The sequence below is a fragment of the Schistocerca gregaria genome, chromosome 3 (genome assembly GCF_023897955.1).
Source record: "Schistocerca gregaria isolate iqSchGreg1 chromosome 3, iqSchGreg1.2, whole genome shotgun sequence".
NCBI classification, from domain to species: domain Eukaryota; kingdom Metazoa; phylum Arthropoda; class Insecta; order Orthoptera; family Acrididae; genus Schistocerca; species Schistocerca gregaria.
The window spans coordinates 142073316-142100123 of record NC_064922.1 but is presented as its reverse complement, the minus strand read 5'-3'; the positions used below and the strand labels follow the sequence as shown (position 1 = coordinate 142100123).

General features: G+C 42.4%; 1 protein-coding gene across 1 annotated transcript in view; it reads right to left on the bottom strand.

The window, feature by feature from the left end:
• Positions 1-2362: 2362 nt before the first annotated feature.
• The window catches only part of LOC126354642 (protein extra-macrochaetae-like), a 34915-nt gene continuing 10469 nt past the window's right edge, over positions 2363-26808 (bottom strand). The window contains exon 2 of the mRNA XM_050004412.1: positions 2363-4142. Coding sequence (XP_049860369.1) covers positions 4104-4142 — 39 coding nt within the window. The 3' untranslated portion in view covers positions 2363-4103. The remainder of the gene's footprint in view (positions 4143-26808) is intronic.

The window sequence follows — 26808 nt, the reverse complement described above, 5'->3', positions numbered from 1 at the left end:
ACCAATCAATTGGTGATGCAAAGGAAAAGACCAACAGGAAGACCCAGCGATAAATGGCTGGAAAGTGTACAGGAGTCTGCTGAAAAAAGAAGCGACGATTGGACCAGAGTGAACACAGAAAGATGGTGGACAAACAGGACTAGGTTGCGAGATTTATGTTCCCAACAGACGTTGCCTGGGGTTGGAAACTGTTCAAGATGACGATGATTACATCAGCTGCTGTTAAATGCTCTTTATAGAAACTCTCAAAAGGCAAGTTCAGCATGGGATTGGTTCACGGAAGCCATCACTGTGTTATGTCGCTGCGAATAAGAAGTGATGTTGGCCATGAGTAATCTCAGATATAATTTTTAAAATGAAAAATGAAAACGAATGTTAGTTACATGTTCCATAGATCACTTGAACGATTCTTTTATCGAAATGATGTGGAAAAAGTCAGTTTTGAGGGGTATGTATATGTAATTAGTGCTAGCATTAATGAACGCACAATTTTCTTAGTCTTACGCAAGCAGCTACACAAGTTTCAATACATGATGAAACAACTAATACGCAAAATAACTGGTACGAAGAGAGAAGCATAGTTTCAAGCAGTGTTATGCCATAATTAAAAGTGTGTTATGTTATATCGGAACTCTTATTAAGTGAGAATGTAGGTTATAATGAACAAAAGGCATTCTCTTTAAAGCTGTCCACTTTAACTGTCAGGGATCTTCTCTTGCCGTACAATCCATATATATACATCACGATCCGATAACACTGCCTTAGGTTTCTGTTCTGAGTTATTTTTACTCTCGAATATTTCTTTCCATTGAGAATGACATGCTGTATCCAAGACTATAGGAACAAAATTATATGTCATTGTTTTCCACTCTTAAGTAGCTCGGAAGAAAAATATGTACCGCCAATAATTATTATAATCTTAACGCACCAGCGAATATTTTAATCATACCCAGTGGTAATGTCTGTGTTAACAGAAGAATAAATTCTTATCATCAGTGACAGAAGAAGCACCTAGTGTGAAATGAGACTCATTAATACTGTTCTGTTGCTTTCCCTCCAGAAATGATCAATTTGGGGATGGTTCCAAGTGCAACAGTTGCTACAGTCTCAGTACTGTGGGATTTCTGCTTTTGCAAACACAAATAAATTCCGATTCTGTTTTCTCAAACATAGTTCAGCATTTCTGTGCCATTATAAACAGCTTCTTATTCACATTACACCAGAAGACGTTAAATGAATGAGAAAAAAGAATGATGACTGAAAATTAGTCTAAACGCTTTTTGTTGTTACCATCTAAATTTTTGCTCTTCGTCTCAGTGAATCTAAGGCTTGTGACTTAACCAAATTTAAACAAGAGTGCATTTGGAACATTTAGTGTAATACAGGGGTCAAGTTATTGATCCAACTAGAAGGTAGCTGTAACACAGCCACAGGCAACATCGGCAACCGAAGCATTTACCAGGTGAAACCCAACTGTTATCAGTCAGTCCACATTGGATAGTCACGTTAGATGCACTGGTGGATCCCTGGGACCTTGTTCGTAGTTTCACATACAGCTTTTCTCTTCTAAGATATAGGCACTCTCTGCATTTCCAACCAGCCCTCAATACTGAAGAACGTTCAGATTCTGTCAAAAACACAAATCCAGTAGGATCAAGTCCAGAGAATGCGGAGGTCAAGGAAATGACCTACCTCCTGCTATCAACCTAGCACAGAATCTGTTGTTTAGAAGCTGACTGTTTAACACTCAAATGAGGAGGAGCTACATCAAGTACGAACTCATATTTTGTCCTGTTCATTAAAGCACATAATCTAGCTAAACAGGTATGGTACTCTTTAAGAAACCATTGCTAATTTCATCTTTCGGGCCCAAAATCGAACACAAAACACTGTCATCATAGCTAGTTACTGCAACATAACCAGATTTAAGAAAGAGTGAATTTTGATGAATTGGCGTATGTAAGTTCCATTTACTAAGAAAAGTTGTAGAAAATGTGTTCTGACACCAAAATAAACCATCTGAGGACATATTTCCATGCAAAATATGTTCTTCTTTTAAGTTGAGAAGTATCTTCTGAAAGATTGTACATTTTTGTCACACACTGGATACATCAATGAACACCAAGGTATGTAAATGTCATTGTCAAACAGTCTAACAACACCCTACAGCAGACTCACAGGCGGATGTACACTATCTGAAAACATTTATTTGTCTCTGTTTCATTAATGTATTATTTAGTTTCTTATAGGATATGCACTAATTTTCTGTCACTTTCCCTGCATACTTGTTGTGTGTACCAGAAATATAATGAAGCTGGAAAATGTGGTTCCAAAAATATGAAATAAATTTCAAGACAGTATGAAGATTTTCATTGTTTAAGCTTTATTTGTTATCCCATAAAATACATTATATTGTTTTCTATATCTGTCTTAATATACAATTCTCTATCTATCATTTTACATATTTTTATAAATTTCATTATATACACAAAAATTATAAATAATAGTCTTCTTCTTGTATCTCTGCAATGATGTACCCCTAATGGTTTTCTTTTCCTAGGTGCATTGAATGCCCCAATCACTTGAAGAAATTTGAAAATTTCACAATAAAATAAAAGGGAGTGTTCTTTTTCATTCATATCAAGCGTAAGTCTTTTGTTACCTGCCACATGCATAGTGATTTATGGAGACTATAGTTAAGTAGCAAATAGCTACCCAGTTGTACTATTGTTGATTCTTCACTTCTAATAAGTCATCTCCAGCAAATATTTTAACTCTTACATCATATATAGTTATCTGTTTCACCACTTTGTTACACTGGGTAGAGAATTATGAGAGTTGTTTTGGAAAATTACGCTGTAACTTGAATTTAGAGTGTAAGAGTAACTGACAAACACTGACAAATTACAATATTTTTTTACTGTGTTGCATAGCTTTTATAAATTGTATCATTTTATTCTTCATTTAAATAAACTGAACAGCAGTACATGTTTACATGCTGTCACTTCTACAGTTCTATAACAATTAGTCTTAGAATTTCTGTCAGTAACATTACCTGTCAAGGAATGTACTTTTCACATCTTTCAAATTATGCAAAATTACTCTTCATTAGCTAAGCAGAATTCATCCCTTCTACTAATGTTCAAGTGATCACTGTATCCATGTCCTCCTAATTGTAAAGAGGCACAAATTTACACAAATAACAATAGCAATGTTCAGTCAACCCAGTAATTATGAAATAGATCACAGGAAGTTTTGTCACATGGAATAAATGCAGCTAGTCATTATACACAGTACATACTGGAAGTAGAAATGTAACAGTCAGTACACAGAAACAACGTAACTTTTGATCACTTCATTCCATTGTGAACTGTGTCACACTAACACTTGATTAGATGAAGTTGTGGTACTTAACCCAAAAAATGTATACCAAAAGTGTCTTCTGGCGCAAAAAAAAAAAACCTTGGACTTAATTCCCATGACTTTTTCAGAAATACACAGATATGGGAAGAAAAAATTTCCTCAGTGACTTCAAAATATGTAACCTATAACAAGTAGTATGCAGGTTGCTATCAAGTTTGATGGAACTCATTGATAACCCTGCAATTAATTTTCAATTTACACTAAAAACCAGGAATTTTGTATTTGCATGTAGATATTGGTTGCTGCAATGAAGGGATCAACAAAATATTTCGAAAGGCATTTCCATCAAATATTAAAACTGGAGTGAATTACAGTGGAGGCAGTGTGCATAATAAGAGAAGTTAACATAGTAACTAATAACAGAGACAAGAATGATATGTTTTAGTTTTTTTCGTTGAAGAGGGGAAACTTAGATAGCTAACCAAATAAGATTTCAAATTGACTGTACGAGTAAAGCACAGTATTTCTAGGATGTGACGACAAGCATTGCTGACGGGTGTACTACTTCTGTAGAAGTGGCGAGGACACCGGTCCTGGAGTTCCTGATTAGTCACAGCCTCTATTGTAAGCCACACGGCCAGCGTTAAGGGCGAGGACGGCGAGTGCAGCTGGCGACGTCACAGGTGACGTCAGCTGTCCTGCTGCGGCAGGCCGCAGGACACGCTTTGCGTCACACTGTGCTAACTCTCGGGGCCCATCTCCTCCTCGGTGCACGAACTCTGTAACACACCAAACAGCATCATGAAGCACGGAAAACTGGCACGTCGTAGAAGACTAAGAAGCAAACATACACGCAGGACGGTTTCTCAAATACCATTTTTAATTACGTAAATAGTTCGGTAGCTGAGGAGTCGTCACACCACCAACCCCATGACTGGAGACTGATTCCCACTGAACTATTTCTGAGAAAATCAAATTAACACATAAACCGGGATGCAAAATAGAAGTGCCCGGAAAAATATTTCATGCTTCTTAAGATAGCCAACCAACTTAACATTACCTGCTCTAGCTGTGGATAATTTGGGTGAAATGCCTATAAGGTACACGAAATATTTTCGGGGCCAGTGCTATTGCGTCCACCCTGTGTAATTAATAATGTTACATAATGCGAAGTTTATGCAATACCCTACTTTCAGTTCTTAAAGTCAGCCATATGACTGCGCAGGTATTACAGACTTTCTACTTGGATGATGGTGGGTGCAACGGTCAAGACATTAGTAACCCTTCATAAATCTGCATACTTAGACAATTACCGAAATAATTTGTAAAGCAAAGTTGAAAATTTTTTCTGATTGTTCACATCTATAGCGACAACTTCACTGAGTGTCAATGAAATGAACACTAAATCTAAGAACATGAATATTGTTCCAACATTTCAAAGAGGTAATTGTTCATATACTCTCCAACTGTAAAGTTTCTTCACTTTTTATCTGTTGCATGAAATACACTGAGTTGACAAAAGCCATGGAATAGCGATATGCACATATACAGATGGTGGTAGTACCGCGTACGCAAGATATAAAAGGGCAGTGCATTGGCGGAGCTGTCGGTTGTTGTTGGGTGAGTATTTGGTGAGGTTCCCCATGTGATTGCGGCCATAACGACGGGAATTAACGGATAACCAAGCGGCCGACGGCCTACACTTAACGAGCGAGAACAGCCGTGACTGTACAGAGAAGCTGGTGCTGACAGACGTCCAACACTGCGTGAAATAATACAGTACTGGCAATTAAAATTGCTACACCACGAAGATGACAGGAAGAATATGCTGTGAAATGCCAATGATTAGCTTTTCAGAGCATTCACACAAGGTTTGCGCTGGTGGCAACACCTACAACGTGCTGACATGAGGAAAGTTTCCAACCGATTTCTCATACACCAACAGCAGTTGACCGGCGTTACCTGGTGAAACGTTGTTGTGATGCCTCGTGTAAGGAGGAGAAATGCGTACCATCGCGTTTCCGACTTTGATAAAGGTCGGATTGTGGCCTATTGCGATTGCTGTTTATCGAATCGAGGCATTGCTGCTCACGTTGGTCGAGATCCAATAACTGTTAGCAGAATATGGAATCGGTGGGTTCAGGAGGGTAATACGGAACGCCGTGCTGGATCCCAACTGCCTCGCATAACTAGCAGTCGAGATGCCAGGCATCTTCCAGAATGAGATTTTCATTCTGCAGCGTAGTGTGCGCTGATATGCAATTTCCTGGCAGATTAAAACTGTGTGCCGGACGGAGACTCGAACTCGGGACCTTTGCCTTTTGTTAGGTTCGCAGGAAAGCTTCTGTCAAGTTCCGAAAGTAGGAAACGAGGTACTAGCAGAAGTAAAGCTGTGAGGACGGGGCGTGAGTAGTGCTTGGGTAGCTCAGTTGATAGAGCACTTGCCCGCGAAAGGCAAAGGTCCCGAGTTCGAGTCTCTGTCCGGCACACAGTTTTAATCTGCCAGGAAGTTTAACGCCAGGCATCTTATCCGCATGGCTGTAACGCGTCGTGCAGCCACGTCTCGATCCCTGAGTCAACATATGGGGACGTTTGCAATACAACAACCATTTGCACGAACAGTTCGACGATGTTTGCAGCAGCATGGACTATCAGCTCGGAGACCATGGCTGCGGTTACCCATGACGCTGCATCACAGACAGGAGTGCCTGCGATGGTGTACTCAACGGCGAACCTGGGTGCACGAATGGCAAAATGTCATTTTTTCGGATGAATCCAGGTTCTGTTTACAACATCATGATGGTGGCATCCGTGTTTGGCGACATCGCGGTGAACGCATATTGGAAGCGTGTATTCGTCATCGCCATACTAGCGTATCACCCGGGGTGATGGTGTGGAGTGCCACTGGTTACCCCTCTGGGCCACCTCTTGTTTCCATTGACTGCGTTTTGAACAGTGGACGTTACATTACAGATGTTTTACGACCCGTGGCTGTACCCTTCATTCGATCCCTGCGAAACCCTACATTCCATCAGGATAATGCACGGCCGCATGTTTCGGGTCCTGTATGGGCCTTTCTGGATACAGAAAATGTTCGAATGCTGCCATGGCCACCACTTTCTGCAGATCTGTCACCAACTGAAAACGTCTGGTCAATGGTGGCAGAGCAACTGGCTCGTCACCATACGCCAGTCTTGACGAACTGTGGTATCGTGTTGAACGTGCATGGGCAGCTGCACCTGTACACGCCATCCAAGCTCTGTTTGACCCAATGCCCAGGCGTATCAGGCCCGTTATCACGGCCTGAGATGGTTGTTCTGGGTGCTGATTTCCCTGGAACTATACACCGAAATTGGGTGAAAATGTAATCACATGTTTCAATATAATATATATGTCCAATGAAAACCCGTTCATCATCCTCATTTCCTCTTGGTACAGCAATTTTAATGGCCAGTAGTGTAACAGTCGGAGGTAGTCCAAAACCTCATTCGACCTAAAATTACGTTCTTCTCTTCCTGATGCATGGCCATCAGAGTAAATGCTCCGTCTTTAACAATCTTGACAAAGATGTGACATTAAACACTCACGTGCCGTCCCCAGCTGAGTGACCAATCATACGATTGGTTAAAATGGCTCTGAGCACTATGGGACTTAACTTCTGAGGTCATCAGTCCCCTAAAACTCATCACACACAACCATGCCTGAGGCAGGATTCTAACCTGCGACCGTAGCGGTCGCGCGGTTCCAGACAGTAGCGCCTAGAACCGCTCGGTCACAACGGCCGGCCAATCATACGATTGCTGAGCCAATTGCTGTGTTCGTCAGTTATTAGTGTTTACCGTAACTATGTAAAGGGAAGATGAAACGTGTGAGCGATTTGTCTCATATTTACCACTTTTCCCTTTCTTCAAGGCTGCGTGTAAACTACGTGTCAACTACTCGCACTGGTTTTTGACTGCAAATTCTCTGCATGTCTGCCCAGCCTTAGCACGGTTCACGACTTCCTCCAAGAATGGTATGTATGTTCTGTGAGCGTCACACGGTATACAAATGCCCTGGGGTCATAAGACTTCCTGTAGAGCGGTTCATGTAAAACAAATGAGCGCAGTGAGAAACCCGGTCGTTGGGGCCGGTGTTCTCTGATTGGACGAGTATGAAAGCAGGAAATACGGTCTGAAGTTCGTACATTGCATGCAATGCGCGGAAATGATATGAATGTGTCGGAAGAATCGATTGTGTGGTAATGTTGGTCAAAAAATATAGAACGTCGTCCAAATGTTGTGTGCTTATTGTTAGACGCTTTTTACGGTTTATGGAACCAGACGGTAATTTCATTTTACAAATTTATAAATTCTTAGAATACCATACCAACCACAATTAATTATTTCATGCGTAACTATTTCTATAATATATGTTTACAATAAATTTTGAAGATTTGATGTAAAATTCTTAAATTTAAATCTACCCAGGTTTGCTAAATGTTTATCAATTAATGTCTTTAACAAAGATGTAAACGTCTTTGCTTCTAATGCTATCTTTGTACTTTCTCATCGTGAACAGTTGCCACAAATTAGTGGAGCAATGGAGACAAGTCGTGTTTCGCTGTGTCCTACAAATCAGACATTGTAGTTGCAGTTGATAGCTCACGGAAGAGAAAGAATCTTCCGTTTTATTATTTCGATGTTTGAGACTTAAAATATAAAAATTAAAAGCGTACATGTGTATTTGATTTCTTAGATATTCACGACACTTCCAGAATTCCAGTATCAGTGAGTTTCTTTGCGCAAAGAAAACTTGCGGATTTCCATACCTGTGTAAGAAGACAACGGAGCAAACTTCAAGACATTCAGTTACGTGAATATTACATTTTAGCAAAGTAAGTATACTCATTAGTTCAGATCCATTCACAGTCACTACAAACGACCGTTCCACGAACAAGTGGTTGAATAACCTGTACTGAATCTGTACATTAAAACACAGTTGACAATTTTCTGAAGGTTTGCTAGGCCTTTCAGACAAAACCCCTTTTCAGTCTGTAATTAATTATTTACTCGCACAAATAGTCTTCAAAAATTGGTTCGTTTATGTAGTTTGATTTCAAAAGAATCGGAAACTATCGATATCAGAGTTGAATCTATCGGTAAAATTTTTTATTTACTTTGTGTTCCACAGCCAATAAGAGTTTTTAGGCGTGAAAACCATTATCTGCACGGAGCTGAGAGATTTTGTTGAAATAAAATAATTATCAATATCCGCTACTGACCTGCTCGGGCTTTTAAACCGAATTTTCAACGAAAGCTGTAGTTTTTCGTCGTTGCTTGACTGGCTACAGTTCCGAGGATATTTCACAGCAAGGGATTTGACGAGGGAAGAAAGTGAGGTCGGAAGGTCGAATGCTGTTTTTCCTTGTCTTCTTTTTTTAAATACTTAATTTTTAAAATTAAAGTCCTTTATGCTTAAAATGGAAAAGGGGTAGAGGTCGTCCCTTTTTCGGGATTCAGATATTCATTCTGGTTCAGCAAAGATCATTAGCACTCCAAGGGCATCGTCGGTTCTCGTCGAAATTCAACCTGTATTCCTCGCCAATACACAGAATATTACAACCTTTTGTAACTGTTGAATGAATTTTCTGCTACACCTTTGTCGCATGACCCAATGTTGCAGTTGCAGTTAGGATTGAAAGTTCAGTAGGCCTGGAATGATTGTGTTTATCGAGTAGTGAGAGAAATACGCAACGGCCGGTATCTGCTTCCTGGAAACACGAGCCAATCTGCCTAAAACTGAAGTTGAAATCTACGGTGGTGGGGCAGGTCCTGGTAATTAAAGCTAATTTTTTCATCTTACACGACCAAATTACATTTTCATCAGGACAAACGAACCTATGCGCGAGGATATTCAGTAATAGACACTTTCTGATGTGAAGGTCTGGTGGTAAGCTGACGTTGCGTAGCCTTTGTACGAGCATTCCCCTAGATTACATCCAGCCAAGTGCATTTGATGTCTGACAGCAGAAATTTTTGTTGAACATTACACCATCTACATTTACATCTGCGTGACTGCTCTGCAGTTCACACCCAAGTGCCTGGCAGAGAGTTCTTCGAAACACTTTCAGACTATTCCTCTACCATTCCACTTGCTAGATACGCGTGGGAAAAATGAACACTTAAATCTTCCCGTATGAGCTCTGGCTCCTTTATTTTATTGCGATGATCATTTCTCCCAATGTAGGCTGGCGACGACAAAATATTTTCGCATTCAAAGGCGAAATGTGGTGATTGAAATTACGTGAGAAGATCTCTCTGCAACGAAAAACGCCTTTGTTTTAACGACTGCCACCAGATAATAGACGACGAGTTGCCATTCTTCGGCCTTTTTCGACGTCCTCCATCAATCGCATCTGGTAAGGATGGCATACTGCACAGCAATGCTGTAGCACAGGACGGACAACCGAAGTGTAGGCAGTCTCTTTAGTAGACCCGTTACATTTTCTAAGTGATCTGCCAATAAAACTCATTCTTTAGTTTGCTTTTCGGACAGATAATTTACGTGATCGTTCCAACATAAATCGTTCATGATCGTAAAGTGAACTGGCGGTCTTTAGTTTTGTGTGACTTATCGTGTAACCGAAATTTAACGAAATTCTTCTAGTACTCATGTGGATGATCTCACACTTTCCTTTATTCGGAGACAACTGTTACTTTTGGCACCATACAGATATTGTTCCTAAGTCATTTTGGAATTCGTTTTGATCTTTTGATGACCTCACTAGAACGTAAATTACAGCATCATCTGCAAGCAATCTAAGAAGGCTGCTCATACTGTCTCTTAAACCGTTTTATGGATTAGGAAGGTCAGACGGCCTACACCACTTGTTTGGGGAACGCCAGATATCTCTTCCATTTTTCCGTCGATTACCTTTCTGACAGGAAATCACGAGTCCAGTCGCACAACTGAAGCGATACTCCATAGGCATACAGTCTGATTAGAGATCTGTTTGTGAGGAACGGTGTCAAAAGCGTCAGGTAAACCGAGAAACATACACACATCAAAAAAGTTTTGCATCACCCCAGTTCCCAGAACTCCTGAAGATAGACACTGACTGTGAATATTGTATCGCAGACACAGTCCCTTTGACTGTTCAAAGATGTCACCAAACCCGCCCAAAGAAGTAAACAATCATGCACGACCAACGCCCATTAGACGGAAGGGGTCCGACAGCCGATCAGATCAAGTCATTCCACAAGGAAAGAGGTCGCGGCTAGCGTTGTCTGTAGTTCAACCATGCAAAGACGGTCACTACCACGGTTCGATCGCGTCTGCATTGTTACGTTGGGCCAGGAAGGGCTCTCAACAAGGGAAGTGTCCAGGCGTCTCGCAGTGAACCAAAGCGATGTTGTTCGGACGTGGAGGAGATACAGAAAGACAGGAACTGTCGATGGCATGCCTCGCTCAGGTTGCTCAAGGCCTACTACTGCAGTGGATGACCACTGCCTATGGATTATGGCTCTGAGGAACTGTGACAGCAACGCCATCTTGTTGATAATTCTTTTCGAGCAGTCACAGGACGTCGCGCAATGTGGTGCATGATGCGCAACTTCACTCCCGACGTCCATGGCGAGGCCCATCTTTGTAAACACGACACCGTGCAGCGCGGTGCAGATGGGCCCAACAACATGCCGAATGGACCGCTCAGGATTGGCATTACGTTCTCTTCACCGATGAGTGTCGCATATGCCTTCATGCAGACAATCGCCGGAGACGTGTTTGGAGGCAACCCCGTCAGGCAAATGCCTTAGACGCACTGTCCAGCGGATGCACCAAGGTGGAGGTGCCCTGCTGTTTCGGGATGACATTATGTGGGGCCGACGTATGTCGCTGGTGGTCATGGAAGGTGCCGTAACGGCTGTAAGATACGTGAATGCCATCCTCCGATCGACAGTTCAACCGTATCGGCAGCATATTGGCGAGACATTCGTCTTCGCTCCCCCAATCGTGCACGTTTTGCGAATGAATTCATTTGGGATAACTACATCGCTCGACAAGAATGGTCAGCATGTTCTCCCGACATGAACGCTATCGAACATGTCTGGGATAGATTGAAAAGGGCTATTTATGGACAACATGACCCACCAACCACTCTGAGGGATCTACGCCGAATTGCCGTTGAGGAGTGGGACAATCTGGACCAAGAATTCTTTGCTTAACTTGTGGATAGTGTCCAACGACGAATATAGGCATGAATCAGCGCAAGAGGACGTGCTACTGGGTATTAGAGATACCGATGTGTACAGCAATCCGGACCACCACCTCTGAAGGTTCCGCTGAATGGTGGTACAACACGCAATGTGTGGTTTCAATGAGCAATAAAAATGGCGGAAACGATGTTTATATTGATGATTATTCCAATTTTCCGTACAGGTTCCGTAACTCTCGGAACCGAGGTGATGCAAAACTTTTATTGATGTGTGTATATCAACTGGAGATTCCCTGTCGACACCACTCATCACACCTTGCGAATATTGAGGTAGTTGTGTTTCCGAATAACGGTATTTTCTGAATCCTGTCGGCTATTTGTCAAGAGATCATTTGCTTCGTGGTAATTCGTAATATTCGAAGACAGTATATGAGACAAAATCCTACCGCGTATCGACGTCATTTATATGGGTCTGTAATTCAGCGAATTGCCATTATTTCCTTTCTTAAGTATTGGTGTAACCCGTGCAATATTCCAGGCTTTAGGTACGGATTTTTCATTGATCGGGCTGTTGTATATGATTGACAAGTACAGCAATATTTTATCAGTATACTCTGAAAAGAAGCTAACGGGTACAGGGGAAGGTGGGGTAAAGTGGCCACTCGAAGGGAAATTTGATTTTCACCAAACCATAGTTACCGATAGAACCTTACCGCTAATCTACGTATTATTAGGTATCGCACGAAACTGGTTTGCTTCAAAAAGAAAATAATATGTAAGAGGTATATGCATTTGTGTACAGGTTTATTTTGGTGTCCATTTGTCCCTACGTAGGGGCGAGAAGTGGCTAGCACCATCGCAACAGCATCCGATATTTATTGTTCTGATTTTAGGATATATATTTAGGCACTTGACGCCTACTGTCTGAAACAAAACCAAGCGGCTGGAGCAGACTCTCTGTGTGTGAATTCCTAAGGAACGAAACTGGTGAGGTCATCGTTCCCTGGACTTACCCACTACTTAAACTAACTTGTGCTAAGAACAACAAACACATTCATGCCCGAGGAAGGACTCGAAAATCCGGCGGAAGGAGCAGCGCAATCCGTGACATTGCGCCCCTGACCGTGCGGCCTCTCCGAGCGGCTGGAGCAGACTCTTTTCAAACGTTTTCTATTACGCCAAATTTAGCCTAACATGTATGGTTTTAAATAACATAATGTAATTATTTCAAAATCGCTACAAAAGTATAAAATGACGGATGATACCTTTGTGCATCAAAGAGTTTAGATGTCAATATGAGTGACGTATGGAAGTAACTAACTGTTATTGCGTAAATACCTTTGCTACTTTTCCCGAAGAGTAGCGTGGCCACTTTACCCATCGGACACCATCTACATCTATATCTACATCCATACTCCGAAGGCCATCTGACAGTGTGTAGCGGAGGGTACTTTGAGTACCTCTATCGGTTCTCCCTTCTATTCCAGTCTCGTATTGTTCGTGGAAAGAAATATTGTTGGTATGCCTCTGTGTGGGCCCTAATCTCACTGATTTTATCCTCATGGTCTCTTCTCGAGATATACGTAGGAGGGAGCAATATACTGCTTGACTCCTCGGTGACGTTCTCGAAAGTTCAACAAAAGCCCGTACCGAGCTACTGAGCGTCTCTCTTGCAGTCTTCCACTGGAGTTTATCTGTCATCTCCCTAACGTTTTCGCGATTACTAAATGATTCTGTAATAAAGCGCGCTGCTCTCCGTTGGATCTTCTGGTTCAAAAATGGTTCAAATGGCTCTGAGCACTATGGGACTTGACTTCTGAGGTCTTCAGTCCCCTAGAACTCAGAACTACTTAAACCTAACTAACCTAAGGACATCACACACGTCCGTGCCCGAGGGCAGGATTCGAACCTGCGACCGAAGCGGTCACGCGGTTCCAGACTGTAGCGCCTAGAACCGCTCGGCCACCAAGGCCGGCTGGATCTTCTGGTATGAAGTGCTGTCGGCAATAGCAGTTTCCAGAAGAAATTATCAAAACGAGAGCAACAACAAGGAGCTATTTTTAGAGACCAGATGATGTTGTTCAAATATTGGTACGGTAAAAAGGTATTACTCTACGTAGATGTCATGTACGTAACGAGAATAATGTAAATGACTTACGTAAGACGACTGAAAATAAGAAAAGTTTGTACCAAAAAAAAATTGCGGAACATGCTTCCTCCACAAGACTCACTAGAAACAACTAAGGTGCATGTTAGAACTAGTTTGTCCACTTCTCGGCAGGCAGCAACACTGTTCAGGACAAAAAAAGTATGCAGTGTCCACTTTTCCCGGTCTGGCTACTTTGCCTCACCTTCCCCTACTATCTGGAGGGAAGGACTTGCCTTTATTACGTAATTTAAGCTAGTTCGCTACACAGATGGTATTTACGTCTGCAGTGTTCGTGTTAGCAGCTGTCCTTGGTTCGAATTGTGGAGCATTTACTTCGTATTCTATGGTGCAGGAATCTGCCGATGGGTAACTTCTGTAAAGCGAGTGTACCGGTGAATGGTGAAACGCCCGTTGGTACAAAAAAGGCTGTGGAGCCCGTGTTAACTGGGTTACGTAAGCTGGTTGGAGTATGAAGTGAACGTGTGAAGATAGGGCAGTGGCCAGGTGAGCAAGGCGAGACGGAAGGCGACCGCTCTGTGCAGAGGCGGTGTGAAGTGCTGTCGGCCTATAGCGGTCGCGGAAGCGCGTGGCACCGGATGGTCGGGTCGCGGCCCCAACAGGTGTCCGCTCCCACACACACACCCGCACCACGGCCGCTCGCTATACAGTACAACTGCACAAGGGTGTGCCCCGCCACGGCGTCAAGAACGCGTCCCGCCATACTTTCCTCACCCATATGGCGACTTCGATAGCGAGAAACGTCACTGTCTGTTGGAAGCTCGAAAGCAGCTCAGTATTGGCCTATCCGAATCTCCGAGTGACACTTTAAAAGTGCAGTTTGTTTGGAACCGGTTTTATACGCCGACACGACATTTCCCAACCTTTAACACAACAAACCGTTCCGTTTTGGAGAGATCTTCAATACAGTGTGTCAATGAAACTGAATATTGTCTTAGTACGGAAGTATAAATACGAAAACCACCGAATTAGCTTTCCAAACACTTCCAAATACTTTTCAATACAGACCAACAAACAATTGTTTTCTTGAATGCTGCCTGGTAATCCCTTTCTTTGTCACAGGTTTCTGTGTAAATATGGTTAACTGCATCCTGACGCATGACTTTGAAATTAATTTCTGTGTTTTTGAGAAAGCTATTTGGGCCTAATAGCGCAATATAGTCATGTCAAAATTTCAATTCATACTCCTTGACATTTATTCCGGCAGCTGCATTAAAGTAGTTGCGCCCTCCTAACTGCAAAAAAATGGTTCAAATGTCTCTGAGCACTATGGAACTTAACATCTTAGGTCATCAGTCCCCTAGAACTTAGAACTGCTTAAACCTAACATAAGGACATCACACACATCCATGCCCGAGGCAGGATTCGAACCTGCAACCCTAGCATTCCCGCGGTTCCGGACTGATGCGCCTAGAACCGCACGGCCACCGCGGCCGGCCCTAACTGCAGTTTGTGTGATTTCGAACATTTCCGCATTAGAATGTTAAAGAATAAAAAAAATGGTAACTTCCCATTGGCATGTCACCATTAAATAATATTTTTTCTCCTTTTGGTAATTTTACATAGAAATAAGATTATTTTGTTTATTTTGTTAAAGAGTTCTGAAGTAATATTTTGAAATGATAAATTTCATATGATGTGTTGTACTATATAGAATTTGTGTGTATGAGTAACAAATTTTTATACTATTAGGATTTTTCATTCTGTCTCTATGAATTTCTGCAAATGTCTGACAGTTCATAGTGATATAATTTTAATATGTATATTATATTATGTATATTTGTAAAGAAAGTTGTAATGAACTAAGAGTTAAGACTCGTGTAATACTTTTAGACTAACTGACTGAGAACCTATATAACACACTAGTAGAAAAAGGAACTTTGAAACGAAGGATTTATGGACCTACTTATTGCGGAGAGACTTGACCATGAGAGCAAGATTGATAGTGGTGAAATGGATAGTGTGTCATGTTTTTAAAGGACTGGAGGTTTGTACATTCAAACAGTTATGTTGGGAAAGAAACACAAAGAACTCGATTTGTGAGGAAAGGATTAAAAATGAATAATTTGTTGACTTTGTCTTCCATGCAAAATACTGTAGTTTATTGAATTACAGACTGATCTAAATTGATGTACTATAAGCATTTCTAATGTTTTTCTTCTGTATATAATGGATATTGAATAGTTTTGTAGGTACATTGATCATTTTCAGAAATCATTATTTTCATAATACTTATTGCAACTTATTATCAATTAGAGAATAATTTCTTTTAATAACTTTTTTTTTTTTTGGGACACCCATCCTATGCAGCTTGTGCATGGAACTGTGTGTGTGTAAGGACGGGGGAGGGGGTTGTAATGGTTCTCTATTTACGTGACCATTACGGCACTCCAGCCCAAGTTCTCGATACCAATAATATCGTACTACTTTTCTGCGAAGTAACAGACATATTTTTGAGACAATATTCATATTTGGTTTTATTAATGTATAGGTACTCCGATGTATCGATATATTACAGTGATATGGTTCTTGTGTGTACTCATTTCTGTGAGACTGTCATAATCTTTGACTTACTTGTAACCGTTTTGGCGCGAATACCCACAGATCAGTCTTTGTTTCACTTTGCAGAAGCAAAGTTGTTATTTCGCTTTGTAAAAGAACAGTCAAGTCTTGTGTTTGGTGAAAGTGGAAATTAAATATATGAAGATTGATAAAAAAAAACTGTTTTCTTGATGATGTGACAATTAAGAAGTATATGTGAATTTACAAGAAGTTTAATAAAAATGTTGATCGTGAACAGCAAGTCAAAAATTATTTCTACCATACCATTGTCCTGCTCTGGGATTGTTTCATCACTAAGAATTTCCTTAAAAACGCATTTGTTAGGTCTTCAAATATTGCTAAAATACAGATCTGGACCTTCTAGCAGGTATAGTGGAATCACCCTAGAATCAATAAGATGAGCCATAACAACTTCGACGAACTCTACGTGGGAATCCATTCAAGGTAAGTGCCAAAATTAATGACTTTTTTACAGTGACTTCATTATTTCCGTTCTGACGATACCATCCGCAGTCAGTAACTTTGTTGTTGCCCGATAAAGCGAACATATGCTGCGTTAGCAACATTATTAATCTGATTTTTAACCTACTTTGCAAGTGGTGGTACTGTTTGACGCTCTACCGGCCGTATGTCAGTTTCCGAGATCGGAGCCGCTACTTCTCAGTCAAGTAGCTTCTCAGTTTGCCTCAGAAGGGCTGAGTACAACCTGCTTACCAACTGCGGTCGGCAGATCCGATGGTCACCTTCCAAGTGCTAGCGCTGCCCGACTGCGCTCAATTTCGGTAATGACTGGAACCGGTGTTGCCAATGCGGCAAGGCAGTTGCCACTTGAGACGTAATAGCAGCCGGCCGTGGAGGGCGAGCGGTTCAATGCTCTACAGTCTGGAACCGAGCGACCGCTGCAATCACAGGTTCGAATCCTGCCTCACACATGGGTGCGTGTGATGTTTTTAGGTTACTTAGGTTTAAGTAGTTCTAAGTTCTAGCGGACTGATGACTTCAGATGTTAAGTCCCATAGTGCTCAGAGCCATTTGAACCATTTGAGCATAACAGCACACCACAAATTAAATTAATAATCATGGTTGTTACAAACATTTGATTTTTCCTTCTGAATCTAAACAAAGTCTTAATTTTGCGCTGACCTGTTGCAAGATCCAAATTTTTTCTATGTTTTAATGATGTACTTACTAGAGAATCAAATATGTGTTACGCCAACTGAAGATGGGCGAAAGCCCGACACGCATATTAGCATAAATGAAAATACAGCATGCCGCGCGGGATTAGCTGAGCGGTCTAAGGCTCTGCAGTCATGGACTGTGAGGCTGATCCCGGCGGAGATTCGAGTCCTCCCTCAGGCATGGGTGTGTGTGTTTGTCCTTAGGATAAGTTAGGTTAAGTAGTGTGTAAGCTTAGGGACTGATGACCTTAGCAGTTAAGCACCATAAGATTTCACACACATTTGAACATTTTGAAAATACTTAAAAGTGTGACTCGTTGCTGTATTACTTAAGCCGCGGCCACGGAGCTCAGCAACCAGTAACATGATTATTCACTGTGTCAGTTTTCGTTGTTAACTTTGATACACTCTGTGTAAGAGATAAACCTTGAAATGGGAACATACTACACAATATTAAAAGTGAGCAATGTAAAACTCTGTGTAGAAGATTTGGGAGTTCGAGAAAGAGTACCAAAAATAGAAATCATGGTATACTTAATCGAAATTACTAATTTTTACAATAATAAGTTTATAAATATAAGCTTCATTAAAGTAAATACGAATAAAACTTAGCATATATATTGAGATAACACTTTTTACGTAGTTAACACTACGTTTGGATTTAAAAAATATACAGAATTAAAGGACCACTTTGTCGAAACCCCGTAATTCACACTCTTTGCAACGATGGAGTTTGAAATTTGGCCGAACGGTTCGTACAACCTTCCTCTATAACCATGCAAAACCATGGCGCCCTGCGATGTCATTTCCGGCCTCGACAACGACGCACACTGCAAGGTGTCCTCACATGCTGAAAAAGGCCACAGATCAGGGTTTCACGGGGCGTGTGAAGTGTGCTAATGCCGTCACAGTGACACCTACCCTCACCACAATTCTGACCAACGCTGATGTGGACGTGTCCCACTATCGAAACGTCGTCACACTACCTTTTGTCCACATTTCACCTCTTTCTCTGAAGCCACTGCGATGGAGGTCAGATCCGCAACGATCAGTGTTGAGACCAATAGGTTTTCTTGTGAGCCACCTAGGAAAACATTCCAGTCGCACCGCACTCAGAATCGGCATGAAAGGGCCGCAGTGCGCAGTATAAATGGCGTCAATGAATACACTCCTTATGCTGGGACGTTCGTTCCCACAAATTTCACTGTCGAAAACGACAGTTTGCAGTGCGATGAGCAGCCTTTGATAGTGGCAAGAGAGGGTGTGACGATCGGAAAGCCCACGGGGGCACTGGCCACAACTGTGATGAAATTTGTTGTCATCATGACATTTTCAAACCACCTTATACGTTACGTCAACTTTTGATCTGTGCCTTTTTTCCGCGTCTGCCTACACGTTGCTGTCTGGTGTTTCATCGACCCCGAGGCTGAAGTCACAGGCACCACGGTTTTGAATCATTGCAGAGGAAAGTAGACAGTAGATGGTTGGAGAGACAACATCGCGTTTACACGTAGGTAGTTATAGATGTTAGCCACTGATGCGTCGTGTTAACCGCAATAGCATCAGGTAAGGCCTGAAGATGGTTCACTGGAGCTCCTAAACTGGCAGCCATACAATAAATGACATCATAAGGACGGTTGTAGGTGTTTTATCGCCCGTATCTCCAATCACAAGCATGGAAATACAAAATTAGAGAGGAAAGTTGTACTCACGTCTGAGCCAAATTTAAAACTTAAGCGTCGTTATTGTTGTTGTTGTGGTCTTCAGTCCTGAGATTGGTTTGATACAGCTCTCCATGCTACTCTATCCTGTGCAAGCTTCTTCATCTCCCAGTACCTACTACAACCTACATCCTTCTGAATCTGCTTAGTGTATTCATCTCTTGGTCTCCCACTACAATTTTTACCCTCCGCCGGCCGCGGTGGTCTCGCGGTTCTAGGCGCGCAGTCCGGAACCGTGCGAGTGCTACGGTCGCAGGTTCGAATCCTGCCTCGGGCATGGATGTGTGTGATGTCCTTAGGTTAGTTAGGTTTAAGTAGTTCTAAGTTCTAGGGGACTGATGACCACAGCAGTTGAGTCCCATAGTGCTCAGAGCCATTTGAACCATTTTTACCCTCCACGCTGGCCTCCAATACTAAATTAGTGATCCCCTGATGCCTCAGAACATGTCCTACCAACCGATCCCTTCAACTAGTCAAGTTGTGCCACAAACTCCTCTTCTCCCCAATTCTATTCAATACCTCATCATTATTTATGTGATCTACCCATCTAATCTTCAGCATTCTTCTGTAGCACCACATTTCGAAAGCTTCTATTCTCTTCTTGTCCAAACTATTTATCGTCCATGTTTCACTTCCATACATGGCTACACTCCATACAAATACTTTCAGAAAAGACTACCTGACACTTGAATCTGTACTCGATGTTATCAAATTTCTTTTCTTCAGGAACTCTTTCCTTACCATTGCCAGCCTACATTTTATATCCTCTCTTCTTCGACCATGATCAGTTATTTTGCTCCCCAAATAACTAAACTCCTTTACTACTTAAAGTGTCGCATTTCCTAATCTAATTCCCTCAGCATCATCCGACTTAATTCGACTACATTCCATTATCCTCGTTTTGCTTAGAGGGTGGGAATCACGAGGTTTCGAAGAGTCTTCATTTAATACTGTTACGCAGTGTAGTGTCCCAGCACATGAATCTGTCACCTGAGCATTATTTAAAACAGGTGCAAATTATATCATACATGCTTTGTGTTCCATGATACTACAATATATCGACGTCAGTGATTTAGGTCTAGGGCCACATGTGTCAGAAGTAAGCTAAATCTGTATAGGCCATCTGTCAGAAACCGTCCATCGCTAGTTACAATAACAGGTGTTCACGAGACTGCAGCTCGACAGTGGAAGTTAACGTCGAAATGCAGCTCTCCAATTCCGCACTGCAAAGAACGCAAGCGCTATGCCCCTCTATTTCATTTTCTTACCTGCCTTCAGAACTCCTCCCTTCCACGCCCATCCGGTAAACTCGCCGTAAATTATATCCTCGCCGCCGAACCTAATTGCTATTGGGAAACACTACAATCGACGTCCGTGCGCCAAATTAGTGCGCCGCTGCTCGGCCTTTATCGGCGTATTTAGGAGGGGGCGGTAATCGCAAAACAAACGCCGACCTGCGGTCTCAGTGCTGCGTTCCGGGCCGGTCGGCCGATAGAATCAGCGCGGGCCGCTTCTTCCCGCGGCGTTTTTTTCGCCTCGGCCACAATCGGGGCGTGACCGGAACGGGTTTTTTGCCTGCGAGAAGGAGCCGCCACGTTGGCGGCCGTCGCTGGAGCTTCCAGATACTGTGCAGACCACCTGTGTACTTAGTGCTAGCCGCTGGATCCACGTCTTCATCTACGAGGTGTGTTCCGTGTTCAATAAAGGGTACCATTTTTTTTCTTTTTTTATAACAATATACCTTTACTCATACTCATAATTTTGATGGCCCTCGAGATAGTCTCCTTTCGATGCGATGCACTTGTCCCACTGTTTCTGCCAGTCTGCAAGCTGATGCTGGAAACCATTGTTTGGAAGGTCCTTCAGAATCGCCTCCGCAGCCTTCACTTCTGCTTCTGATGATGGAAAATGCTTCCCACGTAGGTCTTTCTTCAGATTATAGAACAAAAGAAACTCACGTGGAGCTGAATGCAGGCCACAGAGAAAGTGAGGGATGCACTTTTCATTGATTTTTGCAAGATATGCACTAACGACGCATGCAATATGGGGCGTGTGTTATCGTGGACTCCAGTCTCGAGCCCGTTTCATGGATACGATTTGTTTTGCACCTGATATGAAGCTGCAATGTTTTCAGGAAATTCTTGAAATATTGTCCAGTTATTAGCGTGTGTGCAGGTGCAACATACTGATAAACTGTTCGTTTAACATCAAAAGATGAGATGACTACAACTTTCCCAGCAGAAGCAACTACTTTTGGTTTTTGGGGGGTTGGTGATAGAGGAGAACTCCAGAATGAGCCAGGTTTCATCAGCAGCAGCAGTTACCGCCGAGTCGAACTCCGTATCTTTCTCTAACCTCCTCTTCAACTGCAGGTAGACTCGCAAGCGAAACGTCCTATTGTTCAGGAATCAGCAGTCCTGGAGCTCACACCCCACAAACATGCCTCAGGCTATTCTTCGTCTATCCTCTCTCATAATGACAGCAGTTAATTTTTTTTTTTTTTTTTTTTTTTTTGCATAAGAGCTGGGGCACCGGGTCCACCTTTCTATGAATCTCATTGTATCCCCTCTTTAAACAATTTAATCATCTTCGAGCTGTGCTACATTGCAGTACAGACTCTCCATAGGCCTTATGCCAAGTAGCGAAGGCCTCAGCTGAAGGTTCGTCGAGACGAAAGCAAAATTTAAAAGCCGCATATTGTTCGTCATGCGTCACATCCATTGCCTCACTAGGCGATGCTCCATCACGTCCCATCTTTCCCACCTCCTACAGGCGTGAGACAGGAGTGTCAACAATGACACTATGAGCGCCAACAATGAAATCAGTACCGGTGTGTTTGTTACGCATTAAGTTAACATAACATTACGTGATTAAAACCCTAGCACGAGAAACTATGACCATAAAGAAATTATAATGATTCTTTATTGAACAGCCTCCATACATAAGCTCAATGGACAAAATTCTTATCATCTTAAGAGGGTAGCAAATAAAATGCTCATATTGGGAGTGTGAAGATGCTGAGGAAATGGTACCTGGAGATCATGTATCCATCCAGCAATGGTGAAAGTAATGGCTGGGAAGTGGTGTCTATATGGCAGGAGGTTGTACAGAATCACTGCTCGATGTGGAGACATGGCGGAATAGCAGGTAGGAGCTGTAGTATTCGTGGCCACACCGTGGAACAGGTCGACAATTTCGTTGTTGTATTAACGTGGATCGCCCAATGTGTCTGCAGGGAATACAGCATGACAACAATGGTCGTACAAAAGATCCTAACCAACAGGGACAGGGTGACGTTGTCAAAGACGATCGGTTTCAAATCCGACAGGAATTCCTACCGTTAGTCAGTGTAGGCACATGTCAAGAGGCCCCCGAGCGAAAATAGTGAAAAGTACTGTGTGTAACGAACACCTCCAGCCGAGTACTTTGCAAAAGTCATCAGTGAAAGTTTAAAAATACAGGAAAAGAATCGAGATGAAACAGTGAAAACTAATGCCTTATTGCCTTTCTAGCAGAAGGAACTGTTTTATATGTTACAAAAATTTTCCCCAGGTGTTTGAACAGAAACCATGAACAATTAAAGATTATGTTTGCCATCTTAATATGAGACTGCTCCTACTGCCACAGTCACCATTCAATTCCAAGGTTAGAAAGACCTGCTAATGATCAGAAAATTAAGTGACTGCTTCAGCAGGGTGTCATCGATCTTTCAGATAATCCATATTGCAGACTGCTGCTGGTAGTTGCTAAGTCGGGAGGGAGTGTACGACTTGTGTTAGACGCCAGAGAAACTAACAAGGTGATTGCTCCAGTATGTACTGGGTTGTGTACCATAGAGGAACATGCAAAAATTTCCAGATGTGAAATATCTACAATGTGTAGATCTTCTACCATGTTACTGGCAAATTCTGTTGAAAATAGAATCAGACAAATACAGCTCATTCAGCCATTTGATCAGAAGTTATCGTTTGACTGTCTTACCATACGAATTTAATGTATATTTATATTAGCCTAGGCTACTTGATTGGGATCAGAAATTCGGAAACTACTGACTTTGTAAATGATCTGTTAATAACATCAAAAACATGGTATGACATCACTGTTTGTCTGAGGTGTTAGAATGATTCACGAACCTGGACTTACAGGAAACAAGAAATCAAAATTTAGACTACCACAGATATACTTTTGGGGTATCTAATATCTTCATCTAGCGTACTGTCGGAGAGCAAGAAGAAAAATGCTATTAATAATGCACCAACACAAAGAACCGAGAAATATTGAAGGGATACCTTGGTTTTCTTCTTGACCAGCGGTACGTAAAGTTCCATGTGTTCAGTGGGCCACACAACACAGAAACTGACTGGAGGTGTGTAGCAGGGTCAGACGAGTCGAGATTTTGACTATTTTAGAATGATCAAAGGCGTCAACTGCAACGATGGCCCAATGAACCATTTAACCTGGAGTATGTGGAGACTAAGGTTCTGGCTAGAGGTGGTTCTGTGATGTTTTGCGATGTTTTTAAGTACCATAACTTGGGTAAGGTTTGATCTTGGCCTATTATGTGTATTTCAACATTATCAGTGAACATATGTCGCCCATTGTTCTAAAAATTCTTAATGAGTACCGGTACCTTATCGGCACTTTCATCTTCCAGAATGACAACAGCTTTGTTCACAAGGGTGCATGGATGTGTTCATGGTTTGATGAACACTCAGGCGTTCAATCGAAGATTGACTGGCTGACCAAGTCCCCTGACCTTAATCCCGTAAAAAATGTCGAAGATAATTTGGAAGAGTGGATGATGTACGTACCTGTAATGAAGTAACGTACTGTGTGAAGAAGGTGCATACATATTGAGTTAGATCTTGATAAGACTTGTTTTTAATGTTCATAAATGTAAAACTGTGCACTTCACATAATACAAAAACGTACTATCGTATGACTACTATATTTTTTAGTCAATCGTTAGAATCAATCAACTTCCACCAACATCTTCTTGTAACAGTTTGCGTGAACATGAAATGGAGTGGTAACATAGTCTCAGTTATAGGTACAGCAGGTGGCAGGAAACGGAAAGGGCGAAACCCACCACGTACCAAGGGGCATACTGTCCTTAACGTGCACACCCGATGGGGGACAGTTCATCATCAACAGACACTGCGGAGAAGTTCCGATACAGTTATGGACGTCAGCTCAAAGCATGATGATCATTAACGTTACGTCATCAGTTCTCCTCCCATTGCTGGCCAGATAGAGCCTGCCGAAATTTCCTTAACCGACAGTATTGGAACAGGATACTTCCGTGCCGAGCGCGACCGCATAAGAGTGCGTCAACGACCTTGGATAAAGAGGTGTGTTTACAACAGTAGCAAACACAAACAACTAGTTCGAATAGTAATGAATGGAAACACGAATATCATAAACATTACCAAATCTTTCTTACATGCAGATATCTCACTCTAAATTGAAAATAAAGCTCGCAGTTTATATTTGAGCAGCGTGCACTTATTGGCAGTGAAAGATTGGCGGCGTTGCAGTCGTGATGGAGCCGAGAGAGGACGGAGAATTACGAGATTTTCTTGATGATTTACGGATTGGGTCTTTCCCGCGTAATGTTTCGTCTTCTGCTGCAAGGACCATCATCACAGGCTATGGAGATGAGTGTTTATGAAGTGTCCGACGTTAACTGCCTCGAAGAACGTGACGATGTCTCTTGCAGCAAGAGTTGGCAGAAAATTATGCTTTTCAGAGTATCATCAAAGAGGTAAACACCAGTCATTAACACCTGTGCGTGAGAGTACAACGATTACAAGCTTTGACACCTCTTGCCGCCACCCCTTTCTCTCCCCATCCCACGCCGTCGTATCTCGAAGCTCCTGCCCCTCGTTGCGTCCTATCTCTTAGAAATAATAACACTCCACGTTTGCTATTCTGTGTGTCACACACTAAACAAAACGTGGGACCGATTAACGCAACCTTCTATAATCTGTCATTGAAGAATACTCGTCTCTGTTCCCCATCTACATCTGTACGCGTGAATGTGTACTGACACAAAGGCTGCTAATCAGTCTTAAAAACGCCAGTAGCGTAAAATTCCCTGAGGTATCGAATATAACCTGTCCACTGTCCTCCGTTTAGACAAGGAGTAGCATCAAAGTGGAGAACATCAGATGGAATGACAGGTCAGTGTAAGCGGTTTCTTTTACCAAAGAACGAGAAAGAAAGCCCTGGCACTGCTACTCACTTCAGAGCGACACCTTTCACGTTTCCTAAGAGCCGTTAACATAGGAAGATCGTATTTTTTTTGCTTCTATTATTTATAATAAGGGAGAGGTGTATTTCAACCCCAGCCTTTCATGTCGTCATGAGGTCCTTAAGGATGGATGTAAAAAATTTAAATAATACTCACAAATACATTTAGTTATTAACGTAATTAATGTTCTTCAAGTTCTGAAGCAGGCAGTTCTGAAGTTCTTACTTACATCGAAGTTCAAAATGGCTCTGAGCACTATGGGACTCAACATCTGAGGTCATCAGCCCCGCCCGCATCTCGTGGTCGTGCGGTAGCGTTCTCGCTTCCCACGCCCGGGTTCCCGGATTCGATTCCCGGCGGGGTCAGGGATTTTCTCTGCCTCGTGATGGCTGGGTGTTGTGTGATGTCCTTAGGTTAGTTAGGTTTAAGTAGTTCTAAGTTCTAGGGGACTGATGACCTAAGATGTTAAGTCCCATAGTGCTCAGAGCCATTTGAACCGTTTTTTTCATCAGTCCCCTAGAACTTAGAACTACTTAAACCTGACTAACCTAAGGACATCACACACATCCATGCCCGAGGCAGGATTCGAACCTGCGACCGTAGCGGTCGCGCGATTGCAGACTGAAACGCCTAGATCCGCTCGGCCACTCTGGCCGGCCAACATCGATGTTCAATCACCTCCTTAATTCAGTTACAGCGGTGCAACGAACAGGTTAGCCACATTGTTGTCACTGGCTTTCTCAACGAACAGAAAGACTCGAATGAGGAAAGCTTAAGGGAAAACAACTGTAACTGACAAGTAAAGCCGTTACTGGTATTGGAGAGTGTAACGGACTATTAATCCAAAGATTTGACGTTCCGTTCCCAGTTGGCTGTAATTATACTACTGGCCATTAAAATTGCTACACCACGAAGATGACGTGCTACAGACGCGAAATTTAACCCACAGGAAGAAGATGCTGTGAAATGCAAATGATTAGCTTTTCAGAGCATTCACACAAGTTTGGGGCCAATGGCGACACCTACAACGTGCTGACATGAGGAAAGTTTCCAACCGATTTCTCATACACAAACAGCTATTGACGGCGTTGCCTGGTGAAACGTTTTTGTATTCTTCACCGCCATACTGGCGTATCACGGGCTGATGGTATGAATTGCCATTGGTTACGCGTCTCGGTCACCTCTTGTTCGCATTGATGGCACTTGGACAGTGGACGTTATATTTCAGATGTGTTACGACCCGTGGCACTACCCTTCATTCGATCCCTGCGAGACCCCACATTTCAGCAGGATAATGCACGACCGCATGTTGCAGGTCCTGTATGGGCCTTTCTGGATACAGAAAATGTTCGACTGCTGCCCTGGCCAGC